Source organism: Populus trichocarpa, chromosome 4 (assembly GCF_000002775.5).
Source record: "Populus trichocarpa isolate Nisqually-1 chromosome 4, P.trichocarpa_v4.1, whole genome shotgun sequence".
NCBI lineage: Eukaryota > Viridiplantae > Streptophyta > Magnoliopsida > Malpighiales > Salicaceae > Populus > Populus trichocarpa.
In genome coordinates, this window is record NC_037288.2 from 22,072,076 (window position 1) to 22,086,801 (window position 14,726).

The 14,726-nt window shown below is 35.1% G+C and overlaps 2 protein-coding genes across 5 annotated transcripts; one reads left to right on the forward strand and one right to left on the reverse strand.

The window, feature by feature from the left end:
- Positions 1-1,703: 1,703 nt before the first annotated feature.
- LOC18098230 (ABC transporter F family member 1) lies at positions 1,704-6,434 on the reverse strand. The gene is made up of 5 exons (XM_006384876.3): positions 6,079-6,434; positions 5,432-5,505; positions 5,118-5,328; positions 4,776-5,010; positions 1,704-3,190 (listed from the first exon to the last, which is right to left on the reverse strand). Exons 1-5 carry the CDS (start codon positions 6,307-6,309, stop codon positions 2,133-2,135), a joined length of 1,809 nt encoding a protein of 602 aa, XP_006384938.3. The 5' UTR covers positions 6,310-6,434; the 3' UTR covers positions 1,704-2,132.
- A 4,094-nt stretch (positions 6,435-10,528) lies between these two features.
- LOC18098232 (uncharacterized) lies at positions 10,529-13,784 on the forward strand. Of its 4 annotated transcripts, none has more exons than XM_024598970.2 (3): positions 10,529-10,866; positions 12,656-12,777; positions 13,237-13,784. In XM_024598970.2, exon 3 carries the CDS (start codon positions 13,244-13,246, stop codon positions 13,628-13,630), a length of 387 nt encoding a protein of 128 aa, XP_024454738.2. In that variant the 5' UTR covers positions 10,529-10,866; positions 12,656-12,777; positions 13,237-13,243; the 3' UTR covers positions 13,631-13,784. The 4 variants fall into 4 exon arrangements, with proteins under 4 accessions (XP_024454738.2, XP_024454739.2, XP_006384940.3 ...); XM_006384878.3 differs by having other exon boundaries at positions 10,535-10,866; positions 13,232-13,784; XM_024598971.2 differs by lacking the exon at positions 12,656-12,777 and having other exon boundaries at positions 10,530-10,866.
- The last annotated feature ends 942 nt before the right edge of the window (positions 13,785-14,726 follow it).

The following is a 14,726-nucleotide window of genomic DNA, read 5'->3' on the forward strand; positions in this document are numbered from 1 at the left end:
AATAAGATGTTGTGATGATGCATCTCTTAAAAGAAGGATTCGTTAAGAAATACTTGTGTTGGTTTGCATATAGAGAACCCCATGCTCCTTACGAGACCATAATAAAAAGGATTGTTGGCTCAACATCTAGTTCTAGCAACTTGTATGAAGTTGTTGATGATAATAGTAGTCCTTATAAGAGTATGATGATGGATGCAATTAGAATAAATCATGGTTATTTAGGTGAAAGTTCACATATAGATGAAGAACCTCATGTAGATACAACTAGGTTTTTTCTTATCTTTTAAAAGATTTTGATAACCATTATAGGATGATTGCACAAATCAAAGTAAATTATTAGTCATTACACGAGTGTTTACCATAAAGTCAGATTATGGTATGAGTGAAGTCGGTTATGATAGCATAATCGAATGGGAAAAAAGTATTTTACCTAAAGAAAATATGCTAAAAGAGAACTTTTATGCTGCAAAATCTATGATGAAATCCTTTGGCCTATGATACCAAAAAATTGATATGTGCCTAAATTTTTGCATGTTGTACTATAGTGAAGATGCAAATTTAATCGACTGCAAAACTTGTAGGCATGCTCGATATAAACCTAATATAGATAGAGGAATGACATTTGTGGCATACAAAAAATTGAGATACTTTCCAATCATTCTTAGGTTGTAAAGGTTATTTATGTCTTCAAAGAAAGCCAAACACATGATATGACATCATTCTCATGATGCGGAGGATGAAGTAATGGTACATCTTTCTGATGTTGAAGCTTGGAAGCAGTTTAATAGGGTGTATCCTTAGTTTTCAATGGAACCACGTAACGTGCAGCTTAGTTTGTGTACAAATGGATTCAATCCATTTAGGTAATTTGATACACCCTATTCATGTTGGTCGGTCATACTAATAGTTTATTATGAAAAATAAATTTTAAAAAGTTTTAGTCAATTATTTTTATATTTTTAATGTGTTCACGGCATTATCATAAAAATATTATTTATTGTTATTGAAATTTGCATTTATAATTTGCTAATTGTTTTTCTTCAAAAAATTATTTTGATGAAAAAATTTCCAAAAAATGAAGCAAATTAATAGGATATAGAGGTTTTTATCCATATTTTGGATCTTCCATAGTGTTTTGGATTTTTATTTTAATCACCTTTGGTTTTTATTAAATGAACTACATTGATAAAATTTAAAAAAAAATAAGAAAATTAGATCAATAAGAAAAATATTGGTGAAAATTAGATCAAGCGCTTTCACTGTTTACCATAAGAAATCCTAGTTTTTTTTTAGAGTTGTAGGTAATTCTCGGGGTCCTATTTCTACAATTGTGTGAAAGTTGGGATTTTTCTATGGCTGTTATTGCACAATCAGATTATTTATTGATTAGAAAACTTTTTTGCGGGCAATGTGCTGAGACAGCGTGCCATGCTCCCTGGGGTTGGTGTTTTTTAAGGACAAGTCAGGGTTTGCGTTTCAAGGACCTATATTATAAGATGTTGGATGACTGGGTGCTTTCCAAGATCCAAGGGAGATCCAACTCTTCTGTTTCTAGGGAGAATACTAGCTGAAGTTTGGTATCATGATACCTGATTTGTAATCTGGCTGTTCCCTGTCTTTCTTTAGGGTTTTTCCTGCTTTGTTGCCCAGTGTTTCTTCATGGAGATGCTGCAGACCGATAAGAAACACTTTCAAGATTGAGATTTAAGTAACTCAAGAAACAAGGTACCATATAATAAGCAATTCCTCAAGTACATACACATATAACAAAGGCACGGACAAGGGGATCAGGATCACATTGGCATCACCTCTAACCTATATAAGTATCTTCTTGGTAAACAACCAAGTCTACTAGGGCGGGGCGCCAATCGTAATCAAGGAAAACAAATATACTCCCTGGTAATGAGCACAGAGGATAAGATGATCATTGGCTCAAATCAATAACCAAGTCTTGTCACCTAACCAGTCCTCCTCTACAAGCATTCATCACGATTCTGCCTGGGATGTGTCGTCATCCAGAAAACCCAACATTGCAAATATGCAGCTGTTGGGACAGAAAGTGATAGACAAACCATAGGCCAAAGCACGCGGATAATATGATAAGATCTCCAAATACATCCTGTGTTCTAGCTTTAATCAGACAAACCGGCCTTCATCTTGAGGTGCTTCTTGAAGTCCATAATGTCACCCTCCCACCGGGTAACAGCTTGATTTTCGCATACCCAAATCTCCTCTGCTACCTGATTTATGAGCCTGAAATCATGGCTAACAAGAACAAGACCCCCATCCCACTCATTCAATGCCTCAGCCAGAGAGTCAATCGTCTCAATATCCAAATGGTTTGTTGGCTCATCCAGCAGTAGCAAGTGGGGCTGCCTATACGCCAGCCAAGCAAATATCACCCTGCTCCTCTGCCCATCTGACAAGTTCTTCATGGGCATCACCTGGGCCTTGCCTGTCAACCCAAACTTCCCAATAGCTGCCCTCATTCTTTCCTCCTCATTCCCTGGATACTCTTTAATCATATACTGGAGGGCAGACATTTCCAAGTCAAGCTTCTCAGCCAAGTGCTGGTGAAATTGTGCAATCCTCAAGTGATTGTGCCGCCGAACCATACCATCTAAAGGAACCAAATCACCCGTCATAAGCTTCAGTAGGGTACTCTTCCCAGCACCATTTGGCCCAACCAGCGCAATCCTAGAGTCCAGATCAACACCGAAGTCAATACTCTTATAGATGAGATTATCAGGTGTGTAGCCAAAGGTTACTTCCACAAACTGAAGCACTGGTGGTGGGAGCTTTCCAACATTGACAAAGCGAAAGACCAGAATCTTGTCTCTCGCAACCTTTTCTGTAAGTCCACCCCGCTCCATTTTTGCAAGAGTTTTCTCCTTGCTCTGTGCCTGGCGAGCTAATTTTGCTGACCCATGCCCAAATCGGGCAATATACTCCTTCATGGAAGCAATTTGATCCTGCTCCCACTTGTATTGTTTCATCTGATTTTCTTCCAGTTCAGAACGGGTCTGAACATACTGATCGAAGTTACCAGTGTAGATTTTCAATTTCTTGTTTTGCATATGGATAATGTTTGTGCAGACACCATTCAAGAAATCCTGGGAATGTGAGACCACAACTAGAATGCGGTCAAACTTCTTCAAAGTTTCCTCCAACCAGACACAGGCTTCTAGATCTGTCACAACAAAAGAAGATTAATCATTAACATCAAACCAACACTCCTCCCAAGTCATTCTTTTCTCCAATCTACGACTGAACTTTAAAGAGTTAAATACACTCATACACCAACCAACAAGAAAAACAGACTTCAACAGAAAATAATACCATCCAATAGTTATAGGGCCATAATTTTCAATATTTGATTTGGTAATAATACAAGAACTCAGAATAGTATAGTGGTTGCCACAAGCTAATAAACAAAGTCCCCATGCTAACGTGCATCTGCGAATGAGAACTCCAAAAAGGCTTTTTATTATCTTAGAACGGAGGAATTTTCTTCGTTTTGTAGTCAAGGCAAATAAATTACTTGAGTTTGGCCCATGCACTCCATTTTTTAACCACAACAAAAGTCAAACTTAGAAGATCTCTAATAACCTGTATGGAACAAATTCAAGTGAATTGTTTAATTCAAATCAACTGGTAGAATTGAATTAAGATAAACATTCAAATATTTGTTGAAAATAAATTGTTGTTCAATTTGGTGTTCAAATTTCCCTTTTTATCCCTTTAGAGCTGGAAGCAAAGGGATAAAACTTGCAAAACAAAACACTAGTTTTCATGAATATATGACCACTGCACGGTGCAGGACCCATCCAGCAGTAATCCACCCTTTTCAGCACAGTTATAAGACCCGGCCCGCGGATCAATCCGCTAACCTAGAGCCTAGACCATGTCGAGTTTTATTTCGAATTAGTCTTCTTTACTAAAACAACATTGTTTCGGGGTTTTTTCTGTTTTTGTTTTTTTATTAAAAAAAACATAGCTTGGGTTGACTGGCCAATCTGCGAGTCAACCCGCCCAACCCAATACCAGGCCTTGAGCGGGTTGTCTCCCGGATTGGGTCTTATAACTATGATTTTATATGGAATTTTAAAAGGTGTTAACATGTAGAATTGAAGTTCTTAACAAATCCACCATTCCAAACACATTCTATTTCACATAAAATTGCAGTTAGCATGTAAGGAGAAGTGTTGGTGATTAGGTAAAAATACAAACAATTAAAAATGTGTCAGCCGTTATAAAGCTTATGTTTTGGATGGATCCCAACTCAACTAATAAATTTAATAGAATCGAATTGAAATGAACAACACACCCAAATTTCCAAACAAGCAGTAACTAGTTCTGATTACGCTAGAGATATATATGTCAAACAATGGGTGATCTTGATGATCCATCACTAATTTTATACTATGTTTTGAAAGGAAAAAAAATTGAAGAGCTTACGAGGACATGTGAAGTTTATGCTTAAAAGTTCATAGAAGCATCATTGAGAGACTCTTGAAAACCTTCCACAAGTCAGCATGAATTGAGGAATTTCTTCTTTTTCCCCCCATAAATTTGATGTGTTTTTTGGCTTCTTATGATATAACGTGTCAAGGACTTCAAGAGTACTCATCCAATCTCATATTCAACAAAACAAGCCATGGCAGTCTTTTCTTATCTACAGTTTTGCTTCTTCTTCTTCTTCTTCTTCTTTTTTCCATCAACACATGGGAATGTTAGAAAACATTATGTGCAATAAGAGTACAAGTACAACTTACCAAGATGATTGGTTGGCTCATCAAGCAAGAGGATAGTTGGGTTCATGAACAAAGCCCGAGCTAGTGCAATTCTCATTCTCCAGCCACCAGAAAAATCTCGAGTTTTCTTTTCTTGCATTTTCTTGTTAAACCCAAGACCATACAAAATTTCAGCAGCACGTTTCTCAGCAGTTGATGCATCCATGGCCTCCAAACGCTCATAAATACGATCAAGAGCTTCTCCACCTCCATCATCCTATCTTATATCCAAACCAAAAATAAATAATCAATTATAGATGGAAGTCACAAAAACATCCATCACGCACAAGCTCTAAAAAAAACAATTTAGTCACAAGGATATACCTCTGCTGCCAAGACTTCGGCTTCCTTCTCCAATTTCAACCTCTCCTCATCACAGCTTATCACAGCCTCAAGTGAAGACATGTCAGAGGCTTCGATCTCCCTGGTGAGGTGATATATGTCCATGTGGTCTGGAATTGGAAGTTCCCGACACCCTATGGCAGCTAGGAGGGTTGATTTCCCACATCCATTTAAACCAAGTAGTCCGTATCGTCTGAAGTGCAAAACAATGAACAGAAGAAAAAAAGAACAGAATGAATTTCATTTTCACAATGAAGTACTATAATACCTGAATCAAATAGGTATGAGTATCAAACCTGCCATAGTTAAGCTCCAGCTCAGAATCTACAATGAGATCATGTCCATGAAAAGTAACTGACAACGACTCGATCTGCAAGGAACAGCTAAGTTGGTTAATTACTAATATCACTCCCATTGTACCAAGATCCCACTCTACACAATAAGCAAAGAAAAGAAAACCCTTATCACTTGATATTACCTCCTCCAAAGAATCCCAGAAGTATGAGCTGAACAATTGTATATATTCATTCAGAAATGAAAATTTTTAGTCTATACATTGCATGTTCACAGTTGTCAGAATGCCCAGGTGACAGGCCCAGCCGCTCGCCTAGGCACTTGTCTAGTAGTGGGTGCACCAAGCTAGCAACAATAAGCTAGTAGCGAGACTACTTTGTAACTTTTATATGATGTGTGAAAGACTAGCAATCATATAATATAAGTTGCAAGTGCGGTCCTAGATTATGTGACTTAATTCTAACTAAGCAAAAAATAGCCCAGATGAAAATGATTATCATCAAATTTCGACAGCATGTGATTAAAAACTCTTAGAATCTAAAAATCTAATGGAAATAAAATTAATTAATTAATTAATAATTAATTAAAAAATAAGAAAAATAAATCTATATTATTTGAAAACAAAATACAGAAAGATCGAGAAACTTACTCGAATATCTCTGGAAAGAGGATGGGAACAGAGGACGCCTGTACAAGTCCGATCGGATATCTGAAGGACTCCAGCTCCATTCGACAACTTATCAACACCTTCATTCTGCGAATCAGACGCCGCCGTCGCCGCTGCCCTTTTTGAGGAGGTTGCTGCTGCTTTGCCACCTCGCTTAGCCGCCGCGGCCGCCTTCTTTTGAGCAGCCTTCTTCTTGCTGGCTTCCGAAACCATCTTTATATTAAACAATTAGAGAGATCGGAGGAGGGGAGATGGAGGTATCTAGGGTTTGATGTAGCTTGACGGATGGTTGCATCGGTGGTGTGATAGAACCCGTAAAGGAGGGTTACGCTGAGAGAGTGTTTGGGAAATGTTGAGGATCAAGTATTTATAAGCCATTGGAGTGACACGTGTACGGATATAGTTAGCCAAACGTGTGTGGTTTTTAAAATAAAATTATTCTCAAATATATAAATAAATAGCATTGTCCCTGTCCGTATATGTTGACTCAAACTCTCGGCTTATTCCATCTTACGAGATAATTTCGTACATCAGTGACAGTGAATGAGCAATGTGAGTATTCTATTTAAGGGAGTTTGATGTCTTTGGGGGGAAAAAAAAAAAAAACTTTGTGAGAATCGGATTGTTATTTTCTTGAAAACAGAGTAGTAATACAAAAATTATTGGATAAAAAATTACTTCATTAAACTAAACTTTGAATCTAAGCCATTGTTCATATAAATACATATATTTTGATTATTACTAGTTTGCACGTGCAGGGAACCAAAAAAAATTTAAATGTAAAACAAATTATTTAAGTCTTAGAGAATTTTTTTTTATTGTTATTAAACCTGAAAGTATAATCATTTTGAAAAAAATAAATATTTTTATCAAGTTAATATTTTTTATTAACATATCACTTATTTCTCTTAGTATGATCATGAATGAGAGAAATTGTATCAATGTAGCTAGCACAATCTACTTACTACAAAATATCATAAAACATATAAGTTGCAGTGATGAGGTGCTTTGTGATGTTATTTTCATGCATATGGGTCGCATACTATTGAGCAAATCATGATAGTTTTATTGGAAGATTATTCATGATAGGTTTAAGAATAGTTACTCTTTTATAAAAATTAATAAATTTATGACCTTTGTATCTTTAACCCAAAAACAAGTATATAAAAATCAATTGAAATTAAGAAAAGAGACTAAAGGCGAGAGTAGTTAAAAGAAAAAGGTGACCGAGATGAGAGAAAAAAGAGAAAGGCACATGAGAAGAAAAAAAAAGAGTTGTTGAGTGAAAAACAAAGACGTTTGTGAGTTTTTTTATGCAAAAGAAGGTGATATCAAGAGTGTTTTATGTCGTTTGGTATCGTTAATGTACTAAGCATATTTATGAGATTGATGAATCAAATATTACATGCATTTTATAGACATATTTATGGTAATCTATTTTGATGATATCTTGGTTTATAGTAAACGTATTTGATGTTTTGAAAAATGAAAAATTATATGCTAACTTAAAAACGTATACTTTTGCATGAATTATTTTTTAGCTATATTGTTAGTGCAAAATGCATAGAAATAGTGAAGAAACTTCATGAGAGTTTTCGACAACAAATAGAAAAAAAGAATGAACAATATGCATTTAAAACCAACAAAGATAGTAGACGTGTTATCTTTAAACCTAGTGGTTGAGTTTAAGTGCATATGAGGAAGAAAATATTTCTAGCCTATAGACAATCTAAGTTGCAGCCTAGAGGGGACGATGTACTCCAAGTCCTTTAACGAATTAACGACAATGCATTCAAGCTGGAACTTTTAGGGGAGTATACTGTTAGTGTTACATTTAATATTTCTAATCTTTCTCCTTTTGATGTAGGTCAAGATTCAAGATTGAATATATTTTTAGGAGAGGAGGAATGATGAGAATCAATAAGCAATACCACAGGATCCATTGCATGTGCTGATTGAACTAATTACAAAGGCAAAATTTAGGAAGATAAAAAAGGCCTTTAAAAAATTGATTCATGACATTCAGATCGAGCAAGCTTCGATAATTCTTTCTAAAATGGCGCTAAGCACAAAGTTGATTTCAAAGAAGAATCAAGTCTTGATTAATGTGATATAAACAAGAGATGAGGTTGCTTAACATGTACAAGAGCTTGACTACACAACTTTATATTAATGGTCAAGCCTTTTAATTTGACTGTATCTGGTTGAAAGTTTGTTAGAGGATTTTAATGACCTTGTTTTTCACAGGGCTGAATTTTCATAGCAATTAGATCTTGAGAAGACCTTTCGATAAGGTCCAGAAATTACTATTTAGAAATATATTAATTGAGATTTTATTTATACATGACTTTGGCTTTGTTTTACTCATACTTTTAATTTAGTTAGTTATTTGAATTTAATTTTCAGTCCATAATCAATTAGGGTTTATTTTTATTTAAGTCAAACGTATAATTACCTTCTATTTTTAGGATGTGAAAACATATTGGATTTTGAATTAAAAATTGTGTGAACACTCTTGCTTTTAGTTTTTCATTGAACTTTTTTCAGAACTAATTAAACAGATCATCTTTGTGGCGTTCTAACCATATACTTCTAGCTCTTGATTCAAATAATCAACGAGTTAAGGTTTTTTAATTTGATTTCAGCTTTATTGGGTAAGTATTTAGATTTTTTATTATAGGTTTTAGGGTTCTGTCATCCGAGTTCACATTATCATGTCATCATCTCAATATTAAAAAAACAAATATCATCTTAAATTTATATTAAAAGTTAAACCATATTTTTTATTAGTTGTTTGAGTTGTCTTTAAATTCACTAAGTCTACTGAGTCATGTTGGAATAACTTCCAAACAGATTAATTTTAAACTTGAGTTATGAAAGAAGTTAGGTTGGAAGATTTCAAGATTAACATGTTGGATCGAGTTTAATAACAAAACTAAATAGTTTCAAACGACCTAAATATTTTTTTATGTTAAAATTAATTTGATTCAACACATAGCATAATGCAAATCAATAATGCAAATCAATAAATTAATAAAGTCTAAACAACTATTGTCATGATCAATTAGTGAGCCCAAAACAAAAGAGATGGACTAACCCAACAATAAAAAATAAAGAGAGTGAAATTTGTTAAATACTTTAGACCTACTCCATATGAACTAGCTTGTTCAAAAACTTTAAAGGGCTATTGTATTCATCTCTTTTTTAGGGTGAATTTTTTTTGTGCAAAATATTTTAGTAATAAAAATTTTTTTACATGTATAATATTTGATAAGTGGTGATATAAAAAAATGATAATAATGAAATGATGACGAAGATATCTTATAATGATGAGGAAATGGAGTTTGTGGTAGTAGTGATAGAGTCAAAGGTGAGGTGGATGTGGTAGTGAAATAGTGACAACCGACAATAATAAAGGTGTTGGTGGAGTGATAGGGAGGTGAAAATCATAGTTTGAAAATATGACAAGGAAAGGTTAATCTTGAAATTGTTTAGGGTCTAGGGCTTACCTTGAAATAAAAAAAAATTAATGGGTTTTTTTATTAGATTTTACCTGAGTCGATCAATTCATGAGTTAAGTTTTATTTTTTATCGAGTCAAGTCAGGTCAATTAATTTCTTTATTTTTTTAAACCTGAACCGGCCAGGCCCCGAGCTGACCTACCGCACTAGTTCAGTTTTTAAAACTATGGTGGACATGGTGTGGTGATGGGGTGGTGACCATAATGATATCGGTGATGATGAATGTGGTGGCGGAGATCATAACTGATATCATTGGGGTTGAATTAGTAGTGGTGTAGCGACGATGTTTAAAGTTGTTGGATGATATAATTATTAAATTATTATTCATAAAATATTTTATAGAATTTCATGAGTTGTAAATATTTTTTTAATAAATAAATTAAGTTTATAAATTGATAATAAGACATTTTATATTAATAGTTTTATACTAAAAATAAATAGATGAAAGAAACAAAAATAAAAACATATTTATGTAAAACAAATATCTCCTTAAAAAATAGATACAAAGAAAAGAGCTTACAAAAAACTGAACCTATAGTCTCTTACACATCCAACAATTCTCTAATCTAATCGTTCGTCACTTCACTCTAAGAAGGCGACCATGTCTTGCTCACAATAACAACTCTAGCTATCATCTTCGATTATATCACCTTCATCCTTCGTCCACTCTCTCAACTGCAGCTAACAGAGAAAGCCAAAACGCGCCGTCTGCCACTACATGCGCCGCTTGAATCAACAAAAGCTATAATATTCCTTTAGTAAAAACAATAATATAATTTTTATTTTCTCAAGTCGAACCATCTTAGATTTTTAATCAAGTTAACTAGATTATAAATTAACTCGAGTTTTTAATTAAATTATATATAATTAACTTCTCTTATTTATTATGAAATATGATCAGAATCAGTTTCTAAATCGACCTATCCAGATGAATAAGTCACACGTTTATGAAGAAAACTAGTTTTAGAAAAACGCTAAGACCCCCAAAACAGCCGAACTTGAAAGCCTATCCAACTGAAGCGGATCAGGCCCAAAGAAGAGAACCCACTGCTCTGCTATGCTCTTCCCCTCCCTTCCCTCTCTCCTCTGCAAGTGCAACCTTAAATAAAGCAGAAGACACGGTCTGTCCTGTTTTCAACCGTATTTACAATTTGAGTTTTAGGATAAGAGAGATTCTGGGTATTGGGCTTAGTTCTAAACGGTGAAGCACCTATCCATTGGTGGGCAGACGGCTGGCTGACAACTTGAGGTATGCTAATAATTTGCCCATGTTCTTAGATGTATTAGTAAAAAAAATCTTGACTTATTAATTTTGATGTTAAAAACTGCTACTTTCCTTGTTTTTTATTAAAGCAGTGTTAGTTACATTTGGATTTTTGTTTTGTTCAAATATAGCATATGAATGTTCCGTTGAGCCCGCCAATTAGCAATACTATAGTAGTTAAAGAGTTTTGTTATAATTTGGATAAAAAAATTCATGGGGTTCTTGCAAGTGCAAGCCCAGTTTATGTTCCACTTAGCAGGGGCATTGATAATTGGTGAAATGATGCTTAATTTGACATCGGTTCAAGGTGTTGCTTTTCATTGCTCTGAGAGTTTGCTTTGCTGCTCTCTAAAATAATTACTTTTATTTATTTTTTTACCTGTTTTGACAGAGATTTTCCTTAGTTTTCATCTGAAATTAAGGTAGCTATTCCCAAAATAAGATTTTCTAATTAGATCCCGAGTTAGAGATCAGTTCATGCTCCTCTTATGTAATATGTTGTTTTTTCTATGATGCTTCACTGTCTCCATTCTTGAAGGGGGGAAAATGTTGAAGGTTGATTTGAGATAATTTGTTCCGTATGGAGGGAAAGTTGATACGGGTTATGTTCTTTTCTAGCCTATCTGAACATAGGACTTCATTTGTTAGTTTTAGTTTTGGACATCAATTTTGGCAGGTGATTATTATTACAAGACTTAATTTTGTTAGTATGAAAAGCATTTCTTCCATTGCTTCACAAGACTCCTCTCAATCTCCCATATTCCTTGAGAAACTTATGTGATACATAGCATATCAGGATCCATGACAGTTCTCAGGTTCTCAAAGATACTTAGATATCCTATATCAATGACTGTCAAGAAGCCTGGCAAATTTCCGATTACTCCTTCCCTCGTTCTGATAACTTGGAGGAATTGATTCAATTGGAAAATACACTTTGTTGCTCCTTGTTTCTGGCTTCCAGTGATATTGTTTGTTTCTCCTGCCTCTGCATTATGATTTCTCATTTTTTTTATTTGACAACAAATTCTGAATCTAAATACGCTGTTGCCACTGTGAAAAGTCTAGATGTACGGAGTTGGAAAACTTGTCAAATTATCTAATTAATCTGAGTTTCAAGCTTCATGTCTTACCGTCTTATGTAGTCAAGCTATCTCTCATACAGTTGTAATTTATTACCAGGACCAAGTATTTTTGGTACATGCATGCTTTGTTTGCTTGTTGTAATTGCAGTTAATGACTATTTGCCTCTGGAGTGGATATTTTCTTTGAAGTCTGACTTCAATCATGTCCTGATCGTGAAGGTCAACAGTTGAATAGTGCATAAACAGGAAAGAAAGTGACCTTGCATGAATTTTACACAAGTTATATTACCTACTTGCATCGGTCATGCCATCTACATGTCTATAATTAAGAACTACATATTGCAGAAGATGCATTGAAGTTTCTGTTGTGCTTAATGTATAAAGGGAAGTCTGCTGCTACAATACTCAATGCACTATATAGCTGTGGATAACAATCATAGAAATCCACTAAAAGCCACCTTAGTTCTTTATCTTCTGTTTATTGGCATGGTCTATAGGCTGCCACTTGTAGTTAGCATGTTCGTGCTTGAGCGTGTTTTTGTCTGGCATTTAATGTTTTCTTTTTGTTTGGATTTCTCAGAAATGTCTGTTGCCTTTCCAGTAGGAGCATAAACAGATTTTTTATAATTACCACTATTAAATTAGCAATTATATAACTCTGCAATTGGTATGTTTTTTACTCTATCTGGCAGAGAAAGTCGAGCTCTAAAACTGGAAAGTGAATTTGTAAGATAGTAGGAATACAAATTTCTGCTAGTTGGCGGGGCTGAAGAAATAGACAAAGTGCTGCAAAAACAATACCTATATAGAAGAGGTATTAAACTGCTAAAGTTAAAATTTTGTTCCTCTACTTCCCTCCAAATCAAGTTTGAGATTCAAGAGCACCGAGGGTTCTAGCCCAGCAGCAGAGGCAAGGTTTCCTTGCCTCTGTCACCTAGGTTCGAGCCTCAGCGTGCACGCCTGTCACCCCCGCGGTGTCTTCCCTGCCTACTGGGCTTGCAGGGTGTTCAGTGGGTCCGGGAATAAGTTGTGGTGCGCGTAAGCTGGCCCGGACACCCCGGGTTACCAAAAAAAAAAAGTTTGAGATCCAAGAAAATGTTGTCAGTTTTTTCCAGGGGCTGAAATAAGAATACTAGTGGTAGTGTAGCTTAGTTAGGCTAATGCGTAGCTTCTTTGATGATATGGGTTGTGTTTGGTCGTCTCTATGTCAATTGACAATTAATTTTCCAAAGCTTATTAAGTCTTTTTGCTGTTAACCAAAATGTCAGGATAGTCAAAGAATGACGCTCTTGAAGAGATATGTCCTTAGGCTGTTTATATCATTGAAATACATCACAGCAAATGTTGTGGACAGAAAAAATGGGAGAATTGTTGCAACAGCATCAACGGTTGAACATTCCATCAAGAACACCCTTGAGTGTGGTCGATCTTGCAATGCAAAATCAGCTACAGTTGTTGGAGAGGTGTTGGCAATGCGACTCAAGGTGGGGGGTCTAGAACAGGGACAAGGAAGAGGGATTCATGTCGATATGGAGAAAGAGGTTGAGAAAAAAGGCTTCAAGAACCGCACCAAGATTTGGGCTATTGTTAATGCCCTAAAAAACAATGGAGTAAAAATAATTCTTGATGAGGATAATGTGAACACATCCCGTCCGGATTTCCGATGAATAACCTTTCCAATTTCTAGTGTTTTGTTTTGTATTGTTGTGCGTGGAAGATAGTTTGCATGCATTTTACAAGGGAAACAATAGAAATGGCTGCTGAGTAATACATGACAATAATGCTTATGAATTCAAATAAAAATGTGTTGATCTTTAGCCATGTATTCCTGTTGCAAAGGGCAAACATGGATGTTCTGAAAATGAGGCTCAACTTGAAAGAACGGAGGGATGCTAAGTGGGCAACAAATATTTCAAATGTTTTTCTCCATGTTTTCTGGTCCCCCGTCTGCTGGTATCCATGGAGCTACAAGATGGTTGCCTTCCAGCTACAAAGTCATTAATAGAATCTATGCCCAAAATACAGGATATATTGGGACTTAAAGTATATCCACATTCATACTCTTTATTTTTTTAGTTAAGTAGCTAGAAAGTCATTTTAGCTTGCTCTCCAACAAATGCTATCACATTCATGCTCTTTGAATGCGTTCACCAATCCGTTTATCACCAAAATCTTGTATAGATTTTGAAGGTCACGACTTCATCTTGCTTTTTTCTTAAAACGTACAATAAAATCATCTACTAGGTGGTCTAGTGATAAGAGCTTGAGATCAAGATATTTGCTTTTTCTATGGTCTCAAGTTCGAGCCATGTGGTTGCTAATATGATGACTACTGGAGGTTTATATGGTTGTTAACTTCAGGGCCTGTGAGATTAGTCGAGATACGCGCAAGCTGACCCGAATACCTATATTAATTAAAAAAAACACACAATAAAATAAATAAGAATAGGGCACAAGAGATTTATTATGTAGCCAAAATGAAATGAAGTAGTGGAATTACATGGAATTAATAATGTTTCATTGTCATGCATACCCTATAAATTTATCGTCAACAACACTTGTGTAGAGGGGGGTTCGCCTTTCATAATTATGTCTGCTTGCTATCCACATTGAAGGAGAAATTCTAGCCCTAGGTCTCTATCAACTAAATATCACCTTAGGACTTTTTCTATAAAGTGATTATCAACTTTGAAAATTTACCTTTTAATAAAGACCCGTAATTAATTCATTGTTTCGCTTTTCTTTCCTCTACTCATAGCACTA